The sequence below is a fragment of the Cimex lectularius genome, unplaced genomic scaffold (assembly GCF_000648675.2).
Source record: "Cimex lectularius strain Harlan isolate CLEC.00 unplaced genomic scaffold, Clec_2.1 scaffold10, whole genome shotgun sequence".
Lineage (NCBI taxonomy): Eukaryota > Metazoa > Arthropoda > Insecta > Hemiptera > Cimicidae > Cimex > Cimex lectularius.
The window spans coordinates 560,342-586,235 of record NW_019392665.1 but is presented as its reverse complement, the minus strand read 5'-3'; the positions used below and the strand labels follow the sequence as shown (position 1 = coordinate 586,235).

General features: G+C 36.1%; 2 protein-coding genes across 5 annotated transcripts; both read right to left on the bottom strand.

Moving 5' to 3' along the window:
* Nucleotides 1-29: 29 nt before the first annotated feature.
* Nucleotides 30-10,421, bottom strand: LOC106667404 (probable cytochrome P450 6a14). Of its 4 annotated transcripts, XM_024225063.1 has the most exons (9): nt 10,165-10,421; nt 9,971-10,093; nt 8,461-8,710; nt 7,868-8,403; nt 6,813-7,274; nt 1,767-2,016; nt 1,170-1,705; nt 298-759; nt 30-232 (listed from the first exon to the last, which is right to left on the bottom strand). In XM_024225063.1, the coding sequence occupies exons 1-9, from the start codon at nt 10,172-10,174 to the stop codon at nt 63-65; spliced, it is 2,799 nt and encodes a 932-aa protein (XP_024080831.1). In that variant the 5' UTR covers nt 10,175-10,421; the 3' UTR covers nt 30-62. The 4 variants fall into 4 exon arrangements, with proteins under 4 accessions (XP_024080831.1, XP_024080833.1, XP_024080832.1 ...); XM_024225065.1 differs by lacking the exon at nt 10,165-10,421 and having other exon boundaries at nt 8,461-8,696; nt 9,971-10,150; XM_024225064.1 differs by lacking the exon at nt 10,165-10,421 and having other exon boundaries at nt 8,461-8,718; nt 9,971-10,081.
* Nucleotides 10,422-14,384: 3,963 nt separating this feature from the next.
* Nucleotides 14,385-24,580, bottom strand: LOC106667254. The gene is made up of 9 exons (XM_014395101.2): nt 24,428-24,580; nt 21,880-21,912; nt 16,568-16,869; nt 16,434-16,508; nt 16,300-16,374; nt 16,166-16,240; nt 16,041-16,106; nt 15,207-15,752; nt 14,385-15,144 (listed from the first exon to the last, which is right to left on the bottom strand). The coding sequence occupies exons 1-8, from the start codon at nt 24,578-24,580 to the stop codon at nt 15,698-15,700; spliced, it is 834 nt and encodes a 277-aa protein (XP_014250587.1). The 3' UTR covers nt 14,385-15,144; nt 15,207-15,697.
* Nucleotides 24,581-25,894: the final 1,314 nt, after the last annotated feature.

Below are 25,894 nucleotides of genomic sequence, written 5' to 3'. Positions count from 1 at the left end.
GGGTTTAGTATGTAAAATAAAATAGGAACTCTAAGGAATTCAAAACACTTTACTTTAAATGATTATAAGGCGACCTTTTCCAGGTCATAGTAAACTGGGTCTTGAGGAGTGGTGAAGAAGGTCTTTTTGTTAAATACCAATGGTTCTTTAGTCTTTCGGTTCAGCTTGAGGCTGTACGATATCAGCATCTTTGCCAAGCAGAACTTCATCTCTTGTAAGGCAAACCTCATAGCTGTAATCAAAATAAATAAAAAAAGGTTAGGACTAGTGATAAAATTGTGATAATTGATTACTCACCGAGGCATATCCTCGGCCCTTCGCCAAACGGCAAAAAGGCGCAGGGCTTCTGGAAGACATCAGGTCCGAAGCGTTCAGGGTCGAACTTTGCAGGTTCAGGGAAGTAGGTCGGGTCCATGTGGATTGAATACAAGGGGATAAACAGTTTGTCACCCGGGTAGACGGTCAATCCATTGTCGAAAGTGTATTCTTTCGTGCAGATCCTCATGAGCATGGGCACCGGCGGGTACTTCCTCATCGTCTCCTTCAGGCACATGTCCAGGTAGGTCATGTCCTTGACGGAATCGAAGCTAAGTTTACCGTGATGGCGCACTTTCTCTTTGACTTCATTCCTCGCACGTTCCTGTATCTCAGGATTCTTGGAAAACTCGTAACAGACGAGGTCCATGATTGCAGCTGTCGTATCAAAGCCGGCTGTCAGAAAGGTGAAAGCCTGCCCAACCATCAGGTTATCTGTCACTTCTAAACAAAAAAATGTTTTGCACATTTGGTTAATATAGTTATTAATTGATGTCAAAGTTGAATTTTTCTATATATACATATAACCTGTATATAACCAATCATTACCAATCTTTAAACAGATAACCTAAGAATCATATACTTCATTGATTACACCTGACCTAGCTTGGCAAGTGGGTTATTCATTGATTATCGGTGATCTGAGTAGGTTATTTAGATGCTATACAAGGAAAGACAGCCATTATGATTAATGACACATGTGACTCATTTTGATGGTCCAGTACACATGATGAATCACCATTAAGATCTAAAGATAACCAATGAGAAACTCCCCCCCACAGGTAATCTACTTATAACATACATTTTTATTAATATTTTATGGAAATGGTTAGCGTTATCTTCAGGTAGCTTACCGAATTTTTCTGTCGTGTAAGTGTTATTCCCGATTTCGAGGTAATCATCACTGGGGTCTTTTGTTGTTATTTCCACGGAACCTTTCTCTCTGAGTTGAAGCATGAGGTCAAGGAAATCGTTCCTCCGGAAATTCTTCTCCACCCTGTAGACAATCGTGTCCTTGATGATGTTGACGAAATAATCCTGCACCTTCATGTTGTTGATGGAGAGGCCCAACTTTTTCGCTAAGCTAGGGAAATTGAAGATGATGACGTATTTGAGAATTTGGAAAGCGTTGAATTCGAAGACCTTCTTTCCCATCGTTCTGAACTCGGATTTAGGGTCCGCCAGGGTGCCAGGGTCGAAACCGAACGCGAAATTGCCTATGACGTCCGTCGAAAAACGGCCCAACACGTCTTTCAAATCGACGCAATCCGTCGACTCCTTTTCGATCGCGTTAACCAAGTTCTCGCCGATCTCAGTCATCAGTCCGTACATCGTCTTCAGCTTCCCTGTGGTGAAAATCGGTGACAACCTGTTCCTGTAAGCTCTCCACCTTGGTGGAAGAAAAAGAAATCATACGTTAAAAAGAAACAGACAAACGGACTACCGTTCACCTTTTTCCAGTCATGGAGAAGAGGTTGATATCCATTGGGTTGGTGTTTTCGTCTACATCGAAACCGTGATCGACGAAATGGGGAAAGTCCTTCACCAACACTGCTTCGACCACTTCGACGTCTTTGACCACAAGAATCGGCTGCAGGAAGTCGTACATGCCGATTATCTTATCGTCTGGGAACTTGTCGCAGATTTCCTTAAACCTCTCTCCCTGGGACGTCTGCTTTAGAATGTTTCTCCACGAGTTTCCTACATCAAACATTTAAAAAAAAAAATCGTTAAAGAAAACAGCTATTGAATGTTTATTAGGCATATAACCATTGAAAAACCCTCCACTACTTAGATAACCAGCAGTAAATAACCCATAGTAACCTACCTTCTTATTAATAAGATAACCTATAAACAAATCAAGATCTTAGATAACCTGTAAAAAACTTCCTATACGTAATGATGAGCTATACGCTTGAAATTCGGTGGTTGAGAAGAACTAACTGTAAGTAGGATCTACCTTTTTTATAAAGATTGTACGTTATACTCACTCCATCCTTTATAATTTTTATGGAAAGCGTTTTGTTTCGATATTTTTGTCCTTTTTGATCATAAGCTGAGGTGTACTTTTTTAGTGAAATCGTTAGTCAAAATATCCTCACTTGTGACATCATCCAAGTAAACCAGTGTGCATTTTAATTAGTTCCATTAATTCGAATAAATTTTATAAATAATGAAGGTATTCTGTGATGTTTATATAGTTTTATGATTTGAATAATCAAACGGTTCTTTTATAGTGACAACACAGACAGGTATAACTATGCTAACTATAGCTAACTATAGCAAGTGATTACGTCACTCTAGTAAATAAATTAGCTCGTTTGTTTTATATATATAAATATATATATAGCTGAGATATATAATATCCTCACTGATGACATCATCAAAGTAAACCAACTTGTCCATTTAATTACTACGATTCGAATAAATTTTAGCTTTATTAAATAATAATGGTTTTCTTTGATTTAAAAAAAAATTGTTTTATGCAAATATTAAACTTGTTTTGATACTGTGACTACAGACAATTATATAGCTAATTGTAGGGAGTGATGGCGTCTCTAAAGTAAATAAATTAGTTCATTTTTATAACCTGGAAATCGTTTGGTTTTGATATTTTTGTATTTTATAGTGTTACGTTTTGATCTTGACTTGATGCACTTTTATAATATGATCGTTGGCTGAATTATCGTCATTGATGACGTCATTAAAATAAACCAGTTTCTCTTTGATTAAATTGGCATTTTTTCTATTGTTTTATTACAGCTGTGCGATTGCAGTCTTTACAAGTTCCAACCTGAAGCAAAAAAGTTGCTCATAGTCCAGTGTGGTCATACTGATAACGTCATTAATATAAATTATATTAAATCCATTAGGTTTCGCGGTCCGATGGACCAAATAACTTATTTCAATTAATTAATTTTTATGTAAGGTATTGGTTGATATAAATTAAATTGTAGAGAATATATTAATATCTATATTAGTTCCATTATGTTTAGTGGTCTATTGTCCCAATTACTTCTTTCAATTAATTATTCCTTTTATGTAACGTCTTGGTGGAAATGAAAAAGTTAAGTGTCACAAGCGGGATTCGAACCCACGACCTTCGGCTCGATACGCAGCTGCTCTTACCACTCGAGCCATCGTGACTTCGAACCACTCGGACATCTCAACCAACAATCGTTCGAATTTTCCCTCTTTTTTGATATTTTTCAAGTGTCGTGTATTTCGATTCTCAGTTACTTACAAAATGGCCTCGGGGAGCTAGCTGTTAGTGAAGTGATACTTCTTTTTCTTATTAAATCCATAATGTTTAGTGGTCTATTGACCAAATTCTTGACTTCTTAAAAATCAGAAAAATTCGAAGTGTCAACAAATGTATAAATTTAAACTCAAACAAATTAATATTTAAGGGTCTCTAGGGGGGTTAAAACAAAATTTCTAATTAGTTTCACAAGAAAAAAAATATGGCCTAGTTTACTTTAAAAATACTATTTGGTTTTTACCAATTTTTGGTTTACTGATAAACTTTAATAGCTTTTGCTACATTTTTACGGCAATCTTTCCTCTAGAAAGGCTGTAAATGTTATATTTACAATGTTGATTTGAGCACATAGAACAACATTAAAAACATACAAATTAAATTTGCGATTTTTTTTTTTTGCGAAATGAGGTCCTTTGTGTTATATTTTAGTGTGTAGAATCACCAAAAAAAGTTTGGCTCAGATCCGGCTCAGACACCAACCTCGTCGTCCCGTCCGTTGTGAGTACGAACCACTGTACAGTAGGAAGTGTTCTTAGGCGCTTCAGAAGCAGGGCTTCACACTAGAAGGCCAGCGTCGACCTACGTCTACAGACGAATGTGAGGATAGATTCATCCGTCATCAGATTTTAAGAAACCGGGGCATTACGGGAAATGAGATAAGAATAAGACAAGTCCAAAATATTTCGATTTTCTCCAGGAGTTTAAGGAAAAGGTAGTCCCAAGCTGTATGGTTTCCCAGGTAGGTTACAAAACTACCGAAGAACATGTAGTGCAGGATAAGCCAGCCTCGATAGAGCAAGTATTGTGACCTGCGTGAGGTTGGAGTTGAGTGCTTGGTTGGCCTACTCGGAGTCCAGATTGGAACCCAATGGAACACATTTGGGGCCAACTTAGGCTACGAGTACGATTTTGAAACCCACGTCCTAACACACTAGAAGAATTGGAAACGACTGTTCTTCATGAATGGGAAATAATTCATCGGGGTGTTATCAGGAATATTTTCACGGGAATGCAAAGACATTTAACGGACGTGATTCATGTCAGAAGTGAAAATACTTGGTATTAAATACACACCAACATGGTCGTCGTCCCCATGACAGTCTCATGGAAACTTCACACTGACCGCAACTTTCCTCTAAAATTGCTATGACCCTGACACTATCATACTCAAATGAGGTGCGTTAAATTATTTTTTAACAGAGACAATGGGTGAAAAAATCTTACCGAACAAAAGCCACGGCTCTTCGTGTTTCACCCCTCGATCCTTCCACGTCCTGTAGATCTTCTTCATCCTGTAGACGGCATAGGCGAGAAGGGCTGCCGCCACGGCCAGGAGAGAAGCAAGTACCGGCGACATGACAGTCAATGGGTCAATTAAGTCAGTAGGCGACTTTGGTGTTCAACTCCCCCACCTCGGTTCGTTCGCCCTTGAAATCTCTAATCGAAAAATTGCACAACGATCCTCTTCATAGTCAAAAATTCCAATTTTTAAGATAAAACAATAAGACCGACACTCGAAACACTTTTTTTTGTTGTAAATATTTGCAATCTTTATCACTTCGTTTTTTCTTGCTTACTGGATATCTTTAAAGAAAAATATGAAATATATCTAAATAAATTAAACTGAGTAAAGCAATTTTACCAAGTTTTGTTGATAAGCGTGGTCTCCTGGATAATTTTATTTATTTATTTATTTATTTATAGTCCAAACAGGTCAGGTACCCATCGAACTGTCAAATCACACAACACATCACTCATTAAAATATAACTACACCGTCAGGCAAAAAATTCCATCCACTTGTAATATAACTAAATTTGTACATATTTTTATATATTAATCAAAGTTTAACGTTTACTTTGTCTAAAAAAGTTGACTTTTTTTTAATTGCTAAGGAAAATGAAAAAATGTTTTTAATTAACATTTCAATATCGCGTATTTCTTCCTCTTGTCTTAATTTCATCTCGAAGAGCCTCGGCATACTTTCTACCAGTCTAGAAATGTCTTCGGTGGAGGTTAGCCCGTTCTTCACAAAGAATTCTTTCAAGATGGTGGCGTGTATCAGGAAGTGATTGACGTGCTTCGTTTTTTGGGTTATCCAATAAATGTTCGATGGGGTTCAAGTCTAGAGAAGACTTAAGACCATGATGTTATGCTGTTGAAGGTACGTTTGTACTATGCGAGCGACATGGTGACGGGCATTATCGTGTAATAGGATAAAAATTGTCGTCGATTTCATCGAGGATAGGCAACGCATGATGTTCCAAAATTTTATCCATATAGCGAGTGGCCATCAAAGATGCTCCACAAACAACTACTAACTCTGTGCGACTCTCCGTTGAAATGCCACACCATTATTGAGCTATGTTGAAAAGGTTGGCTCTGGAAAAAATTACAAGCTTCGTACCTTTCATTTCAACTCCTCCACATTCTTTCACGCCCATCTGGAGATTGTAGAGCAAATCTACACTCATCTGTAAAAAGTTCAGGATAACAATCGTACAAAGACCAATCAATGACTGTGTTCTCAACAAAATGGGAGTAAATCTGTGAGTTCTGGTCAATTCAGGTTCTCCTTCGGGGCGAAAAGACATCAGTCCATACCGATTTAATCTTCTTGGAGCATTGCGTTCCGAAATTTGGACACGGTAAGACGCAGTTTCTCGAAAACGACTAGAGGCCTCTTAGGAAGAGGTTCGTATGGAACAACGATGACAACAGCCGCATACCTGATGGAACGTCCATCATCAATAAGTGCCACACCACGCGCACTGGTTTGATGCGGATAACTATGCATAACCGACTTTTACCTGGTGGTTTCTTTGTCATATTATAATCAGTACATAACCTACTTTTCCAAGAATGATGAACTTTAACCAATGTACAAACTACCTTTCGTTGGATAACCAACACACAACTTTTTTTAATGGAATAATCGATAAATATAATGTCTTAGTTGTCGACTTTTGTTTATATTTAAGATAAAATCATACAAAAAAGAAAAATTTAAGTTTATGAAGAAATCCCTTCTAGGTCGAAATAAATCGGGTGTTTTGTAGTAGTGATGAACGATTTCTTTTTTAGTTCAATCGGTTCTTTTGTTTTAGGGTTCACTTTGATCTTGTAGGACATGAGAACCTTTGCAAGACAGAATTTCATCTGCTGTATCGCGAACCTCATCGCTGGAAAATACATTCAATAATTTTTTTTTTTTTTTTAATAAATCATTTCGGTTACCTATGCAGACCCTCGGACCTTCGCCGAAAGGCAAGAAAGTGCACGGCCGCTGGAAGACATCGGGGCCAAAGCGTTCAGGGTCGAATTTGTCAGGGTCAGGGTAGTACTCATCGCTGCGATGAATTGCGAAAACCGGGATGATCAATCTCTCGCCCGGTTTGACGACGAGGCCGTTGGGAAATGTGTACTCTTTAGTGCAGGTTCTTAAGAGCATCTGGGCTGGCGGGTACTTCCTCAATGTCTCTTTCAAGCACATGTCCAGGTAGGACATGTCCTTGACGGAGTCGAAGCTGAGGCTGCCGTGCTCCCGTACTTTCTCATTTATGTCCTTCCTGACTCGTTCCTGTATCTCTGGATTCTTGGACAATTCGTAAAACGTCATGTTCATTAGTATAGCTGTCGTTTCGAAACCTGCCGTGAGGAATACAAAAGCCTGGCCGACCATCAGGTCATCTGTCACTTCTATAATAAAAAATAAAAAAGTCGTTTGTTTTTTATATGTCACTTTATTCACCTACTGGTTGGGTAGGTTATTCATTGGTTATAAGAAAATAGTCATGAATAACCGCTTTTCTTTATGGATATGATGTGAACAATTTACCTTTTTTAATAATAATCAAAGAAAAACCTATTTTCTAAACGATAACGGTTGACTAACCTACACTACGGGTAACAAATTATTACTTTATTAGATTTATTAAATAATCTATTTAAAAAATTAAAATAACATACTACTCATAATAACCAACAATTAGTCTTATGTTTAACATAATCTTATTTAGGGCTGGCTCGATAACCTACTCTTCGGTTAATAACAAAAGGCTCTTGGCAGATAACCATTCCTCGCAGAAAACAAAACTTAACTACTATTTATATATTAATCCGTTTATGTTTAGACAACTGGCACCCTTCATCGTTAACCAATAACCAACCTACTTTCCCCCTACCGTGGATACACGTTAATATACTCAAACAAACTATTTTCTGATAAACAATATATAACCTATTCATTTATAATTTATGGTAATGGTTTGTGTCGTTGTGTGATAGCTTACCAAATTTGTCTGTCGAGTATGTCTCATTGCTGATCGCCAGGTAATCATCGCTGGGGTCTTTAGTCGTTATTTCCACGGAACCTTTCTCCCTGAGCTGGAGCATGAGGTCGAGGAAGTCGTTCCTCCTGACTTTCTTTTCCATCCTGTAGTTAATCGTGTCCTTGATGACGTTACCGAAATAATCCTGAATGTCTTTAGGGCTTAAAGACAGGCCGTATTTTTTGGACAATTTTGGGAAGTTAGTTATAATCATTAACCTGAGGAATTGTTGGAAGTTGACATCGACGGCATTTTTCCCCATTTTTCTAAATTTGGACTCGGGATCGGCCAGGGTGTTGGCGTCCATGCCGAAAGCGAAAGATCCGATCACGTCCATGGCGAAACGTCCCAGGACGTCTTTCAACTCCAGGCATTCCTTTTTCTCTCTGGATATCGCCTTCATCAAATTGTCACCTACGTCCGTCATAAGTCCGTACATGGATTTCAGCTTCCCTGTTGTGAATATCGGCGAAAGCTTGTTTCTGTAAGCTCTCCACCTTGGCAAAAAACAACAGTAAGTACATGACCCAGAAGTTTTATAAACGAAGCCTTACCTTTTGCCGGTCATGGTGGCAATGCTGACGTCAAGCGGGTTCGTCTTCTCATCTACTTCGAATCCACGATCGACGAAATGAGGAAAGTCTTTGATGAGGACCGCTTCGACGTATTCGGCGTCTTTGATGACCAGGGCTGGACTGATAAACTCGTAAAATCCGACCATCTTCTCATCCGGGAACTGGTCACACACCTCTTTCAACCTCTCGCCTAGGCTCGCCTTTTGAAGGACCATCTTCAGGAAATTACCTTCAATTCTAATTTTTAGTTCCGACTTTTGTCGGATAACCCTTAAATAACCTACTACATTTGTAGATGGATGACTAATAAAACAAACAACCTCCGTATAAAGGAGAAATGTAAATATTATTTCTATGTTATGAAATCAGATCAATTCAAAGAAATTGAAGCAAAAATCATTTTTATGTTGCTGTAGTGCCCCATGGAAAGCCATATATAGAGCCGAAACCTTGGCATATGTATAACAATTCAAGCACCACATACCCAATGGAGCAAACTCCGTTTTAGCCGAATAACCCGTACATATTTTCTTCGATCAAATAACCTAACAAACCAGAGAACAACAAACTACTTGTGTTTTGTAACCATAACATGACCTCCATTCTCCCATTGGACAACAATAAATATCCTATTTTTCCTAGAATAACCATATTTTTCAACTAATTCATTTCGTATAACGGCAACCTATTTTTTATCGTTTCCTCGTAATATTTTTTAACACTTTCTCTCGACAAATAACCTAGGAAGTAAGAGAACAACAACTACTGTTATGTAACCATAACATAGAATTGTTGTCATTGGACAACAAGAAATATCCTACTTTTTATAGAATAAACATATTTTTCAACTAATTCAGCTCGTATAACTAGTCACCAATTTTTTATTGTTTACTACCTATTACAAAAAAAAGTGTTGCTGAAAAATATGGTCATTGTAAGAAAAGTGGGATAGTTTCTGCCCGATGTGGAGAAGGATGCAATATATAACCTACTGCCCAAATAATTAACCTACAAATAACCTTCTTTTGTTGGTTAACCAACAAGCAACCTCTTTTTGACTTGTCCTATCTACTGACAACTTGTCCTATTAGTTGTTAAATGAAAAATAGTTGCCATACCTTTTTCAAAGTTCAACGACAAATCCATTGTCAATTGATTTGCATAAAAACTTGATAACCCTGAATACAATGCTAACGGATCCTTTAAACTGTTGGTTTTTTAATAGTATTTACTCGTGCTGGGTTTTCGTTTTTTATTAAATGAGAATGGGTGTTCTATAGTACTGCCTCTCATTTTGTTGAAGACATTGCTTTCATTGCGGTAGTGTGAAACGGGGTATTTATGAGTTTAAATAAAATGGGGGGAGTACTATCGAAAACCCAGGGTCCACGGAAGTGGATAGTTGCAAGTTAACCAAATGGTCGGTCAAATGTCACTTCTTGCATCGCAATAGCAGGAGAGATGAAAAGCTCGTAATCTGTGATCTCACCTAAGAAAAGCCATGGTTCTTCGTGTTTCACCCCGCGATCCTTCCACGTCCTGTAGATCTTCTTAGTCCTGTAGACGGCATAGGCGAGAAGGGATGCCGCCACGGCCAGGAGGGAAACAAGTACTGGTGACATGTCAAACAAGAAATGAAATTAAGAACATTGAGGCGAGGCTAAATTCATTTTAACTCCCCACTCGGTTTCATCAGTTTTAATGCCCTTGGGTCGAGTGTGTTTGCACAATGATAATAAACAATCCGCTGGAAGATTCTTTTTTAGCAAAAGCATAGAGAACTGGAGGCCTTGTTATTAATCGATAGCTCACGTGGTTAGAGTAGCAGAGTATTGAGACAAGGGTCGAGGGACCGAATTCCGCTTTTTTTAATAGTGAAATTCTTAGTTAAAATAACCTCACTGATTACATTATCAAAGTAAACCAGTTAAATTCGCTAGTTTTCGGGTTCCGCTTGACAATTAATATCTTTCAATTAATTAAGGTTTTTATCTGGGATAAAAAAGTCAGTGACACGAGCGGGATTCGAACCCACGACCTTCGGCTAGATACTCCGCTACTCTACCACTTCAGCTATTGTGACCTCGATCCACTCTGTTACTAAGACTAACTGCCCATCTCAACCCCACCTTTTGAATTTTCCATCCGAGTGGATCGAAGTTACGATAGCTCAAGTGGTAGAGTAGCGGCGCATCTAAGTGTTGAATCCCGCGCACGATAGAGATATTTTTATCGTTACTAAAAACGTTAATTAATTATAAACCAGTTAGTTCATTTTAATTAATTCGATTTTTTCGAATAAATTTTCGAAATAATGAAAGTTTTCTGTGATGTTTCTATAGTTTTATGATTTGAATCATCAAACTTTTTTTTAGAGTGATAACACAGGCCGATAACTCTATACAGGGTGGTAACGTCACTCTAGTAAATAAATTAGTTCGTACGTTTTTTATGCCCAGAAAGCGTTTTATTGTGATACTTCTTGACTTTTTAGTGGTGCGGTTTGATAATGGANTAAACGTAAACAGAATATTTTATATAGATTTTTTTTAATGAAAACTTAAAATCCTGCATTATTTTCCGGACAACCCAATATATATATATATATATCTGATATATAATATCCTCGCTGATGACATCATCAAAGTAAACCAACTTGTCTATTTAATTATTACGATTCGAATAAATTTTAGCTTTATTAAATAAGAATAAATGTTTTCCTTGATTTTTTTTTTTAATTGTTTTATGCAAATATTAAACGTGTTTTGATAGTATAAAGTAGTAGCTGAAAGTGTTTGTTTTCTGTGTAGATGTGTCGTTACTTGTCGTGTTGAGGTCCCCATACGACACACAGTAATGACACATCTGTAAAGAAAACAAACACTTTGAACCCTGAAGATGATCTCTATAAAAATCGAAACGTTGTCACAATAAAGTAAAGGTTTTTCTAAACCTACATCACACCAGACAGCATCTCACGATCACCAAATAATCATTAATTAATGGTCACTAAACACGCATATAGTTATTAAAGGTTCCTTATCATTATGAACTAGCATATGCTGATAGATGATCAAATTATAAAAAATGGTCTTCATTTGAAAATACCGCACTAGTCGTTTGTCTAAAGGATCTTCATATTTCCAGTTTTAACGGTCAAATATGCGAACAATGCGAATCCCCAATTTTTATTTTTGTTATGAGGACGACGGGTTTTGTTTACTGATTATGTATGCTTTCAAACATAAACAGTTTTCTCGTAAAAGAGTCGACGTCTGCGTTATTGTCTTTAATTGTCTTTAACTAAACCATAAAATCACAAAACTATAAAATTTAAATTTTGGAAGAGGAAATCCAATCCATCACTCTTGATGCATTGTCTAGAACGTTTCCTCATCTTTTTCTCAATGTCAAATCCAAGGTTAACTCGCTGATTTTGAGCTGCATTCACATTGAACAATTTTGTTCTAGTACTGACAGCCAAACGCCAACTCTCTTCCCAATAAAGAAACAAAAATCCGTTAACTAACCCCTCGACTCTACTCATATGTTTAAGCCAATCTTAATATTCATTTCAGTCTTTAGTTTTGCCTTTAATAAAAGAATTCTGTCATCTATATGACTTAAATATTTCTCATCGTTTAAAACTTTGACTTCCCCATGTACAAGATTTTTTTGAAAGCTTTATGTAACACGTTATTTTTTTTTTTTAATCTCATAATGAAACATCCTGCATAATTTTTTTGTTTATTTGTAATATCCGGCGAAAGTAGAATTAGCAGCATTAACATTTTTAAATATAGTATTAAGCTGTTAACTGTCAACATCCCATAAAGAATCTTGTTTAGTTTCAATTTAAAATTAATCATTGAAAAGCAGACCACGTAGTCAACATTACACTTCTTATATAAATAAATGCATATGAATATAACTTTTTTTGTTTTTGTTCGGGAGCAAATCGATCCACACCCCCTAGAAAGTTTAAATCAGTTTAAACGAAACGTCAAACCATTGCAAAGAGCGATAAGTTCAGACATTCCTTCATTATTCAAAACTTCGATTGAGCTATCAAATTTTCTTTTTGTTATCGGGTTGTCCGGAAAATAATGCAGGATTTTAAGTTTTCATTAAAAAAAATCTATATAAAATATTCTGTTTACGTTTACAGGATTACTCATTTGTATGAATGNGAAATTATTTTGATTAAAGAACATTGCTTTAAAGTAACTAGTTTCTTTTTTTTTGTTTAATACCAAAATCCTGCATTATTTTCCGGACAACCCAATAATAACTAAATTGTTTTTCATCTTGAAACTTAGCAGATATATTCAAATTAAATGGTAAAATAGAGATTTTAAGTTAGCCAAAAAGCAACAACAGGTTTCCTTGCCTCCTCTTTCCGATTCTCAATCAAAAGGGTGATATATTTTTTTTTCTCGGTAAAATTCGAGTTTCACCTTGGGCACACCTCCTGAACCCAAATTGGTCTTGATCAATTTTATTTCTAACAATATAATGAAAAATATCTAGAAATTTTTTTATTGAAGCGTGTCATTTTTTGGCTCTGTAAAGAGAGCGTGTGGGAATACCACCGAATGAGAATTATGTTTTAGCAGGGAAACTAGTATTTCGATCCTATGTTCCATTTTTTGAGTAAACGATGCTGTGTTTTATTGTGTATAGCACTGATAGATAACGATGCTGAGTTTTATAGTATATAGCACTGATAGATATCTCATTTTGTTGTATTTCCTTTTGTATTACAAGAGTGAATGTATTTATTAGCGAGAATGAGTGTGAAGGGCCGATGGTTTCAATTTTCAACTTAATTACAATTTTCATTTTTATTTACAACAGTCCGGTGAAATAGAAAAATAAATCTCCACCAAGATTATAAATGTCTTTTAAGGGGTTACGTCTTAACCTATTCAAATTTAGTGAGGATGTTGATTGCTAGCCTCTATTTAAGAGTTAGGTGAGAGAACAAAAAACAACAGTATAAAAAAAGCGATTATATTCAGTATATAAATTTATACATTGTAACATACACGTAGTATTAAACACTTGTACATGTGTTCTTCTGACTTGTTTTTTGCCGTCGACCTGCGATGATGTAAAAGTTATATAATTGTAATCTTAAAAGTTAAATTTTATTACAGTTACCTGGCTGCTTATATCGCACACCCACATGAAAAAGAATTTTACAGAAGAAACAAATGGAAGTTTACTTTTTTTTTTGATGCATTAAGTACACGCCATTACGGTTGTTAGCAATAAAAGCTGTCATGATACATCAATTTGGTTTTTCGTTTCTCCAAGAGTTCGGCGAAAAAGCAAAACGTCAAACGAAAACGCAAAACGTCAAAAATCCAGATATACTATTTGCTAGTTAGTTATTTACAATACAAATTTGGATTCGGAAATAAAAAATTAATTATTGAAATTAAGTTTATATTGTTTATGCAAAATATTGTAATTAAAATATTAAAAAATCGTTGAAAGTATAAAATAACACAAAGCAATATTATAATTAAGAATGCTATTAATATTAAAATAAAAGAAATTAAGTTAAAATAATTCACGAACGCTATACATCAAGGTATGACCTTGAAGAGAAAAGCAAATGCATTTGTTACTGCCAAGCTTTCTACCTATTTTAAGGTCATCATCAGGGTCTATATTAATGTCACATCACGAAAAACATATTTGATGTTTTTCATAACGTGAAAATGTGACTCCGGTACAGCATAAAATCCGTCACTGAACAAGAAAACTGGCGTAACTCGAAATATGCCACTTTTCGTGTTACTAACTTTTTAATTTCAACCAAAACCTTGCATAAAAAGATGAATTAATTGAAAGAAGTAATTTGGTCAATCAAACTACTAAATATAATGGAGTTAAAGTTCTTTACAACATCCTGTTGTAATGGAAATATAGATCTTCACCTGGTTTGCAAAAATTTTTTAAGGGGCTAAGATCTTAACTTCCGTAAGAACCTGTTTTTCATTTAAGAGTTAGATGAGAGAAAAAATACAATATGATATAACGATGCCTTTATTTACGTCTGTTAAAATTAATATATCAATATATTACTGTGGATACAAGGAATATGCAAAGACGTTTGTAGTGGAACAGTCGGCTGCTTGTCAGATAGTTCGTGTATGGATAAAGATATCTGTAGCATTTGGCACTCAATGGTACTGCCTACACTGATATTTTGAACAGACGTACTTCTTAGACGCGTAGGTGTCCACAGCTTGCCATTATTTCGGCGGTTTGATTTTCATCTTACAGATTTATGCAGAATTATATATCCATTTGCGTTATACTCGACGTACGGCCTCGAGGAACAGTTGCTCGGTTCAGTAAGTACAGCAAACTTTTCTTTGGGGGTGAAGGTGTCTTCGCTGGGTTTTGCTGACCTCACTCAGTAATGTTTATTCAACATAAGGCACAGTGGTACTGATGTACCCGACGGTATACACTTCTTTCACAAGCTTTGGTTTTACTTAGGCACTTGAGTGTCCTAATAGGCACGTCTTTAAATAATCTCTCCAAGATGATTCAATATATAAAATTACTTTCGACATTGCAAATGAACAGATCTTGGGGGTGATTTGTACATCGTCCTATGACGCTCATTTTCTTTAAGCAATATACCTGTGGAAACAATAGGGATTTTTAAATGAATCACAACAAAATCTTCTATTATACATGCTTACGTTCTAAAATGTTTAAAAATTTTAAAGTTTGTTAATACGAGTCTTCTACTACACAAAAAAGTATATTAATGAAGTGTACATTTACAAATAGGTAAATCCTTATAACATGGAAATGTATGGTTCAGACAATAGCGATTTGAGGATAAACAGAAAACATGCCATTTTTCTGTTCTATTGTAACATTTATTACCGTATTGTTAACGTAGTTCTATATCTACAAAAAAAATTAACTTCACAAAGAAGGAAATTTTGCAACCTGTTGCAATCCTCGAGACCATCCTGCTAGCTCTGCATCTGAAAACGGCAAAACTATTGAACAAGACTTTGTAGTTTATTGGTAGGGATAGGTGTCAGAAACTGTGACTGGCATCTCCGGAGAAACGTTCTCGATTCCTTTATCAAGGAAGGACGGAGCGGGAAAGAAAGTTACTCTTTATCTTTCACTTATCTCCTACACCATGGGACAATTCAAGTTTGTTTTTAAATAAACCCTAAGATCCATGAGATTCGCCATTTCCGATCTCCAGGTTGTAAAGGTTGTTGCTTCTTTGTAAAGAGATAAAGTGAGTAAAATATTAGTTAGAATTGCTTACGACTTATTCCTTTTCGTCCGTTCGTCTTTATAGTGCTATATAGCTAGTCTAAACTAGTCTTTATAGCTTTCATTCTTACATTGGACGGTAGGGTCTCCGCATGGAAACCCTTGCTCCCTGCCCACCCCGCTCCTTTAATTTTTAGTTTTTCTATATAATTTAAAAACGAAAATAATATATTATTGTAATTATAAGAAGTTATATAATTGGAATATTGAAAATGAAAATTTAGTTACAGTACCTGTTTCTGAGATTAGTGATACTAATCTCAGAACTGGGCTCTTCCGTGTCATTAATATTTCCGGATCTGTATGACGGAAAAGTTATACAATAAGAATATTAAAAGTTAAAACTTAGTAACAGTACCTCAGTCGATTATCAATGTTCGCCATTTCAGTGTTATCTTCGTTCCTTTCAGGGGTTTCAATTTCGGTGCTTAAACTGTAAGAGGTAAAAGTTATACAATAAGAATATTAAAAGTTAAAATTTAGTAACAGTACCTCAGTCGATTGTCAGTGTTCGGCATATCAGTGCTTTCTTCGTTCCTTTCAGGGCTTTCAATTTCGGTGCTTAAACTGTAAGAGGTAAAAGTTATACAATAAGAATATTAAAAGTTAAAATTTTGTAACAGTACCTCAGTCGATTGTCAGTGTTCGGCATATCAATGCTTTCTTCGTTCCTTTCAGGGGTTTCAATTTCGGTGCTTAAACTGTAAGAGGTAAAAGTTATACAATAGGAATATTTAAAGTTAAAATTTACTTAAAGTACCTAGCTGCTTGTTCGGTGTTTTCTTCTTGCACTGTAGAGGACCGCTGATGCTCCAGTATTGCGGCTAGTATTGGGCTACGTTCAGCTCTACTTGGCCTATAACGATCGACTTCAAGACGTGGATAAATTCCTTCTAAAATGTTGGGAGAATCTTCTACGTTTGCTGCTTGATGATATATAACTCTTCTGTTAGTTCCTGCACGTTGTGCTTCTTCATCTTCGTCGGTCGATGCATCGGCTAAAAAAAGTATCCTCTCTTTCTTGTCGTGAATTAGCGAACCTTCTTGTATCGCGACGTCGCTCTAAGTCTTGTCGAAGGTAAAATTCCGGCAAGTCTGAGGAGATTCTTTTAATTTCTTTGAATGCTTTGTATGCAGAAACAGGGCACACCGTTGCCGCCGCCACACCCAGGCCCCACCCCCACCTCACCACGCGGGGCCACAGCTTTGGTTTCTTTCTTTTCTAGAATATTTTTACTTAACTAGGTATTAACTAATATAACAATAAAAAATGATACAAATATAAAAAAGAACTATATGCAGGAGTTATTTGTTCACTCTATGCAAATATTTCTATAAATGTACGTACTTAAAATCTCAGCCACGAAATAGACGGAGTATAATGTAAGACAAAATATTTTCACACAATTACAACCGTTTTCACATTCAGTTAAAACGCAATTGTCTCTATGAAAACGTGTATCCACAATTTCTTATTATTTGATTACATATGAATTTATTTTTATTTGTTAATTTATATTTAGTGTTTTCCATCCCTTTTCTTTCATCGTACAATATTAAGTTTTCTATTTTGTATTTTCCTTTTTTAGACTCTTTTATGAGAGGTTTTTTCAGATTAGCACGTCATTTGCTTTACGTCGTTGATTGCCTTCCCTCGACCATCTCATTTAAAGATTTAAACTAAAATTCACCAACCACAACGCATTTACATCCAGATCAAAAATTCGCAGAACTTTATTTTATAGCGACAGTTCGATTTTACTTTTGGCGCACCTTCACAAATAGGACAAGCATACATAACATACTGAAGACGAATCAACACATTGTTCAATGGTTTATTGCCTTGGATTTTTGTTACTAATTTTCTATATAAAATGAAAGGAAATTAATATTTTATTGTACTATAAGATTTATATTTATAAAAAATCTTAAAAATTCCTTAACCTTTTTCATAAAACATCGGTGTTTTTAGTAAATAGACAATGGACAGACCAGAAAAATAATTGCAAGTGAGATTATTGGAGGATTTATATTGAAATAAATATGCGTTGGGGGCTGAAATGATCTAGCGAATTATGACAGCGGTGGATGAGGGCTGGAAAGGCACTTAAAGACTGTTCCTTGTCAGCCTCCAGTTTGCATGAATTGTTAGGGCTCTCATAACACCTTGGTGCGTTATTGTCCAAGATAATGGTGTGTTATTGCCCAAGATAAAAATATGAAACACAAGTTATGGAAATGAAAATAAAAAATAAAATAATGTTTAATCAAGCATAGTCAGTCCCTGATAGGCTCTGGCCTTATTCAAAAATGGATTGCCTTTGCGGAAAAAGTTAAAATTGAACACAAAAGAAATAGGCTGTCAGACGGAATCAATGAACAACTCACTGAACTCAATCCAAAATTCAAAGAATCGACTCTTCTAAAAGAATCGACCACCCAATTGATTCCCTTAAGTGAGTGCGGTTCAGTTCAGGAAACTGGAGGGGATGGATTACGTCACACGATTCCCGACGATTCCTCAACAACTTTTGATTCTTCCAATAACTTTGACGACTCCTCTTCTATTCCTTCGATTCAACTCCCGTACTCCCAGTTTGATTCTTTCGATTCCTCAAGAATTCTTTCTAGCCCCATCCAGTTTTCTCGGAGACCGGAGACATTTTACTCAATTTGTCAATAACAAGCTGTCAATAACAAGCTCAATGTTCCCAATCCAGAATCTCTTGACCAATAAATAAATTAATAATTAACATTTTTTAAATTAATAAATTATCTACTTTTTCAAATTTTACAATTTTATTTACAATATGCAAAATACCGTAGAAGTAATAAATATGTATAAATAAATAGAATCAGTAAGTTTTCTGTATTTTTTTTTTTTTGTTGCTTTTATTTAAAATGTAAACATTTTAAAATTTTTTTATATTCTATAGCAAATTCATTTACGTAGCCACGTAAGTAATTTGTCAACAAATAAAAAAATTAAGTAAGCAATAATTATTATTCTATGATCATTTTTATTATTATTATATTTATCCATACATATTTAGCGGTCATAATTGACCTCACTAATTATTTCAATTAATTACTTTTTTAAAGTAAGGTCTTGGCTAAGATGAAAGAAATAATTCATTGAAATTATTATTGTTATTCATTTCTCATCTCAAAATATCAATGCATTGGTTTTGTTAGAATTTATTTTAAATGTTTTTTTGAAATTGTTATTGTAGTATAACTAAAAAATAGGTATTAAGCTCTGCTAGCTCAGGTCCTATAAGGTATAACAGAGGGGATAAATGAATCAGGGAATCGCATGGACCAAAAGAAGAAAAGAATTGGTTCACCTTCACCATTTTCAACAAGCACCAAGTTCGGTTTTATTTGTTCGCTTTGAAGTCCAAAGTTCGTTAAAGTCTGGTTTCAGGCAGTCATCGCTTCACTGAAACCGAAATATTTACCTGCTTCTTAGGCCTCTTATATTTTAATTTTGCCTTAAGCTTAGTTTTTCGTGAGTCATTCTCAAGTGAGTACCTTCCCAAACTGTGAACTCAAATCAAATGTACTTATTTACTTGTTAGTGAAGCTTGTGTGTTAGTGTTTATCCTTTTTTTCCAAATTCTTATTTCTTTTTTATTGTCACTTTATTTTCCTTTTTTTAATTTATTATTTCATACTCCAGTAGGCTTAAGTGAATCGGTTAAGCTGTTAGGGGACAAATACACTTGAATCCTTAAGTCATCTATTTGGGAACCAGGAAAGGAATGATGCAATAAGTTAATCAATCTTTCTTGACCTCCAGCACAAAAAATAAAAGGATTTGGAGAAGAATCCCAGTTTGTGCTCACAAAGAGGCTGATAGTTCTCCAGCTGAAATTTCATTTAATCAGCCAAGCACATCAAATTCCAAAATTTGGCAAGAAATTAATTAGTTAGTTTTCAGTATGAGAACGGTCCAAGATCCAAAAGCTTCTGCTATTCTTGAAGTTGAGTCGTATATAGCAGAACTTCTAGTGGACCTATGATTTGTTGGAATGAGAGAAAACGTAATTTCCTAATTTGTACGATTTAGCATTGAACAGATTGTGTATTCCTGCAACCTCTGTTCTCTGACAGGATCTTCTCTAAAGGGGGTTAATTATATACTCAAAAAAGATCCCATCTGACATCACGAAAATTGCAAAAATGTTATTTATCAATCAAAATAGATATGTTTTAGAGTAAATATTTATTATTATTTAATGCCAAAAACTATCAAGGTGCATAAGTTGGTATACTATTTAGATTGGAACTTGTACATTGCATAAATTTAGAATTAAGATTAGATTATGTACAAGATCATATTTAAAATTTATGTATACATATTAAGGGTGATTGAGGAATATTGAGTACTCAATCACCCTAACTGAATGAATGGTGTAAGTATGTAAGGCATGTAAATAGGAATGATTGTATTTAAGAGTGCATGAGGGTGTGAATGTTACTGATTGCATCGTGTGCTAACAACAGCTATTTCATTCAAACACACTGGAAAGACCTAGCTGTAGTTAGCACACGGAGCATAACCTAAGGGGTAGGTGATTGTCAGAACCCATCGGCAATCTGTTGTCAAACTGGAACTGTCAGAGTGTCGATGGACTCTGAGAAGTGATAGGCCCAACTCAGCACATGTGGGTAATGTGCACACCCGTCTGTGAATTTAATGTGCACACCCGTCTGTGAATTTGTGCCTATATTACATCAACCATGAGTTAATAACTCAATTTTAATATCTTACTTTTCATTAATTCTTATAACAAGTGTAAATGATGGGTGATTTTAGCTTATGTAGTCAGTGAAGCTGACTCGTGTGAGGTATAAAGTTGAAAATTTGAAATTAATATGGAATCAATCATCCAATGGAATGAAGGAGGACTGAAAAATAGTTATTGCTTTTTGAAGAAGATCATGGTGGACCATACTCCTTTTATCCTCGCTCTTCAGGAGACTCATCTTAAGGAAACGGAATCCTTTATGTTGAGAGGTTATAATGATTTTTCTAAAGAGGTTGAGGTTTCTGATGGAGGTAGAGCTCATGGGAGCGTGGTACTCTATATTCGAAATAATATTCCCTCTAGGAAAATTGATTTAAGTACCAATCTCCAGGCCGCAGCCTTTGAAGTGCATGCTCCGTTAAAATATTCCGTATGTTCAGTATAGTTTCCTAATAACATTTTTTTTAGAAGAAGTAAGAAATTAATTTTCGTAAAAAATAAAGCGTTTAAAAATTTGGGATTCGCACTCCGGCAAACTGTTGACTTTCAAGAACCCTTTTGCAATAAAATTGCTCTAACAATCACTAGTGCTGAATGAAAAAGTTAGTGTCACGAGCGGATTCGAACCCACGACCTTCGGCTAAATACGCCGCTGCTCTGCCACTTGAGCTATCGTGACTTCGATCCACTCGGACACCAACTCCCCGTCTCAACCTACTACCTTTCGAATTTTCCCTCTTTTTGCCATTTTTCAAGAGCAGCGGCGTGAAGGTCGTGGGTTCGAATCCCGCTCGTGACACTAGCTTTTTCATTTCGACCAAAACCTTACATAAAAAGGTTGAGTAATTGAAAGAAGTAATTTGGTCAATAGACCACTAAATATAATGGATTTGTTATTTATTTTTGTATCCTAGGTTGTTACACAAGTGTTCAATGTTTTTTTTTTCTTTTCGCTAACCTTAGTGACTGACGTCGTAAAAGAGGGTTTAGTATTATATCTTATTATTTAGTAGTATATCATAGCGTCTTGATTTCATTTCAGCTCTTTGGCGTCACTTGAAATATAATTATCAGCTCCACATTCGATACGCGCAATTTGGTAGATTTATTTATTTAGAATATAAATCGTAGTGCTACATTTTGTAGGAGACCGCCTGCAGGTTGGTTGTCGTTTAATCATACATTCAAGGTTCTGTCAAGGACAATATTAGGTATTGTTCGGTTAACAACGAGAGGCCAAAATAAACAAAATCTTCGGGAGTGACGATGTGATTGAACTAAAGCTCTAGAAATCATTACAAACAAATTAATAACTTACTTGATACTCGATCACCGCTTTCACCTTTTCAATCTGTTTTCGACATCAACATAGTTACAAAAAATTAATGAAGACATACGACGTGGGATATTCACGTATGCACTCTGTGCTGCTTGATTTCTCCAATGCTTTTGGGATGATCAACCATGACCAGTAGCGGATCCAAGGGGGGATGTAATAGGGGAATCACCCCACATGGAGCCAAATGAAGAAAAACTATCCGCCAGAATTGAGGGCAATCTTCTACCCATTGCCAATCCATCTTCTTGGTTGTAGAATTCATCTTGGAAATGGAAAAAATCTTCAATTGCAACCTCTTCCAACATGTCAATGAGTATATAAAAGGGTATTTTTGTCATCTCTTCCAACTCTCCAACCCACCTACATGGCTTCATCCCTGATCTCTTTACTTCAATATAAATCAATGCTATTACTTCTGTTAGCATTTAACATATACAAACAAATTCTTAACCATAACTGGCCAGGGAAATACTAAAACTTAACAAAGTAAACCAAACTAAATATTATTCAAACTAAAACATTTTAATGTGCAATCAGCTGGTGTTTTTGATGGAGGTAATGTTGTTCAGATCGAGGTAGCAGAATTTGTCGGTCAAATCAAGCGTATAGGATTATATATTCTTCAGATGGTCGGGGATCTGGTGACGTACGTGATGCCTTCACTGAGGTTATAAATTTTTGCCGGTAGGTGTTCACTTAATTAATAGGTTCGGGAAAAAGTCGGTTACGAAAAATAGGTGCGTACAGTTCAAAGGTTCGACAATCACTGCCACTGACTCCAAGCGACAAACAGACCTACTTGATATCGTTTGTCTGCAGGGCCAACCTAATTTTAACGTCACTCACCTTAATTTTTATAATTGTTCAACATATGTTTAGATAAATTATAAACAGTACAAAATTAATATTGTTACATAAATCTTGGGTGCCAGGGCACACAGGGGGCCGATAAATTGGCCAAGGAAAATTCAATGAGGACTCCTATTAGCCTTGAAACTGTTTGTGGCTTACCAAACTGCCAAAAACGCGGATCCATTCTACAATGGATTAATAATATGACCTCCGCTCAATGGGACTGTAGCAGAAACTAACGGTAGAACTACTAAATCTAGGACGTGCTAGGATTAGAATAATAGATGGACAGCTAACTGGACACTGCGCACTCCGTAGGCATATAGACTCGGAGTGTCAGAAACAATATGCAGATATTTGCCAAGAAGAAGAAGAAGAATCCTAGAGAAAGATTCTTGTGATTTGACTTCATAAGGTACTCAAGCAGTTATAGGTTTGATCTCTTGCAAATCCCGTAGAAAGAGATTAATTAACTGGCCATTTATGAAAAGGACGAGCAACCCAAGAGAGATCTTGAAACCAGATATTTCGCGTCGAAATGCCCGATAGATTGGAACCTCGAGATGCAAGATCTGCGGCATTATCTTCTGATCGAACAACGAACCAGGTGTTCAAGGACAACTGAATGAATTGGAATGCTTGGTTGAGCCACAAACTTCCATTCCGTACGTCCATATCGGACGAATGAGAGTTGTGTAAATGGTCAGCTTTAAGGTTAGGGGGAGGGGCCGCGGTAGCCGAGTGGTTAAGGCGTCAGACTCTCGGCTATTAGATCCCGCGGTCGTGGGTTCGATCCCCACCGTCGCCTCTGGACTTTTTCTGACGCCTAAGGGGACCGGTGGCCGCAATTGAAAGAAATTGACACGGCACTCATCAATGGAAGGGGCGGGAACGGATCTCAGCGACCCTGAATTTGGTCCCAACCCCCTTCAAAAATGAGTTTCTTCGATGGAAGAACACCGGTACAACGGGGGCTCAAGTTCACATTTGTGTTGCGAGCCCTCCCCCAAAATATGGAGCCGGGGATAAAGTACAATAAGCTGTACAGCTCAGCTGCAGTACTCAGGAGGGAACTCCTCCAGTCCCTGGTATCCATTAAAAAAAAAAAAAAAAAAAAAAAAGGTTAGGTGAGATCGTTGGTCAAGTAGTCTCAGTTAGTGTTTTTAACGAAGGTTCATGTCTTGTCGTTTCAGGAGAATGACTGGATTCGACAGCAGTCTTTTATCCATGTACAGTTCCAGGTATCGTACTATGTGAGCAGTCGGTATCAGTATGTCATTCGGTCATAATGGAGGACAAAGTGATTTTCTTAGTGCGAAAGTGACTGAAAACTTTTACTTTCTTTCACTTTGACTCTCCATATCCGGTATCAGTCTTCTAATAGGGTAAGGTGACTTTGCAGATAGGAGCTTACAACGGATGGGTGGGAGTGAAGGAGAGGATAGCCGTGTCGTCAAATGTGGAGATGACTGTTCAGGAATGTGGCAGCAGTGTACATTTTAAAGAGAATCGGACCAAGGATTCTTCCTTGAGGGACCCCACATTTTTCTGGAATATAAAAGGAAAGGGATGTTCTCTGACAGACACGGCAATATCAGTCAGGTAGGATCGGAAGATGAGATAAAAGGTATAGGGAAGAAATTTCTTGAGTTTACACAGCAAACGGGTGCCATACCCGGTCGAAAGCCTCGTCTAGGAAGACACCCGAACAATACTGTTTTCGCTCAGTAGAAACGGCAATAGTTTCTGCCATAACAAGGTGCACCTGCTGCACAGTGGAGTGAAGTGAGCGGAACCCAAAACTGATGTGATGGTAATACTTTTTCATTCTGAAGAGTAAGGATTAATCTTTTAAAGAGGAGTTAGTTTTTCACGGATTTTCGCTTGAGGAAAAGAGACCGATGGGGCGATAGGAACTAGGAAGTTGGACTGGTTTGTTAGGTTTCGGGAATTCTTATTACAGCGTACATCCACTGAATTAGGAAGTGTGATGCCATAAGAACTGATTTGTATGATGAATTGTATGACTCAGTTGTCAAGTTGGATGATGGCAGAACAATTTTAATAGTAGTTAAATATTTAATTATTTAATAATTTAACCAATTTTTACCACGCTTTTTCAATCCAGTATTCCCATTCCAAGAGGCAAACATGCTTCTCTCTCTCCGTGATTCTCAAAGGAAATACCAAGGTCGTCACAGAAGAGGCTCTCGTAGTCGCATATTTTATATTTTAAATGGGTTGGATTTTCATCTGTGACGACATGACTACCTCTTTTTCCTGGTAGATGATTTAAAACCTACCTCTCAACTATGGGCTAACCTGATTATGAGAAACTTTTTGTGGACATAATCTTGTAAAATCTGCTATTGTCTGTTGGCTTATTTGGATCTGTAAAACCTTCATTTTTGTAGATAATTATGTGAAACTTTTAACCATAGGCTAGTCTTGTTATTTTAAATTTATAAGTTACGTCTATCTTTTCAGCTTTATAACTGTTATATAAGAACTAGCTTTTTTTAAGGAAGCGGATAACCAATGAGTAACCTACTTCCTTATAGGTAGCTGGACTGTAAAAACAAGTGAATATTTTTTCAAACCATTTTAGAACCTTTGCCTTTGATTCGGGATAACCTGTCAACCACCTACTTTTTTTAAAAAATAGAATAACCTATAGAAAATCTACCTTTTTATAGTTGGCCAATCTGTAAAAATAACGTATATTTTTTCAGTTTGATTACCAATGAAGAACTTCTATTTAACTGGATAACTTGTAGACAAAATCAAGTTAGGTTTTTCTATTTTATAATTATGTACAACGTACAGTTTTTCTATGAACAACCTGTAAATATCCTGCATTATGCACAAATAACCTTCCTTCTTGATAACAAGGTTGGATAAGTAGGTTATTCCTTGTTATAATAGTTAACCTATGAAAAAAAATGAATTTCTTCTATTGAGAACCTACCGTTAGATGGATAACAAATTAACAACCTATTATAATATAACCTACAACCTACTATTCAGATAATAATAAACTAGAGTTGCCACATAACCATAACATAACCTAAATTTTTCCGCAAAGAATAACCAATACATAATGCACCTTGCTAATAAATGGTCAAGAAATATCCTATTATTC

Coding starts and splice junctions, on each gene's coding strand:
- LOC106667404 (XM_024225063.1), bottom strand. Junction 7,275..7,867: donor ATACTCGACAGACAAATTTG/GTAAGCTATCAC, acceptor TTTTTATTATAG/AAGTGACAGATGACCTGATG. Junction 1,706..1,766: donor TTCTCCATGACTGGAAAAAG/GTGAACGGTAGT, acceptor TCTTCCACCAAG/GTGGAGAGCTTACAGGAACA.
- LOC106667254 (XM_014395101.2), bottom strand. CDS start 24,580: ATGAAAAAGTATTACCATCACATCAGTTTTGGGTTCCGCTCACTTCAC. Junction 21,913..24,427: donor TAGACGAGGCTTTCGACCGG/GTATGGCACCCG, acceptor TGTCGAAAACAG/ATTGAAAAGGTGAAAGCGGT. Junction 16,375..16,433: donor AACACTGACAATCGACTGAG/GTACTGTTACAA, acceptor TACCTCTTACAG/TTTAAGCACCGAAATTGAAA.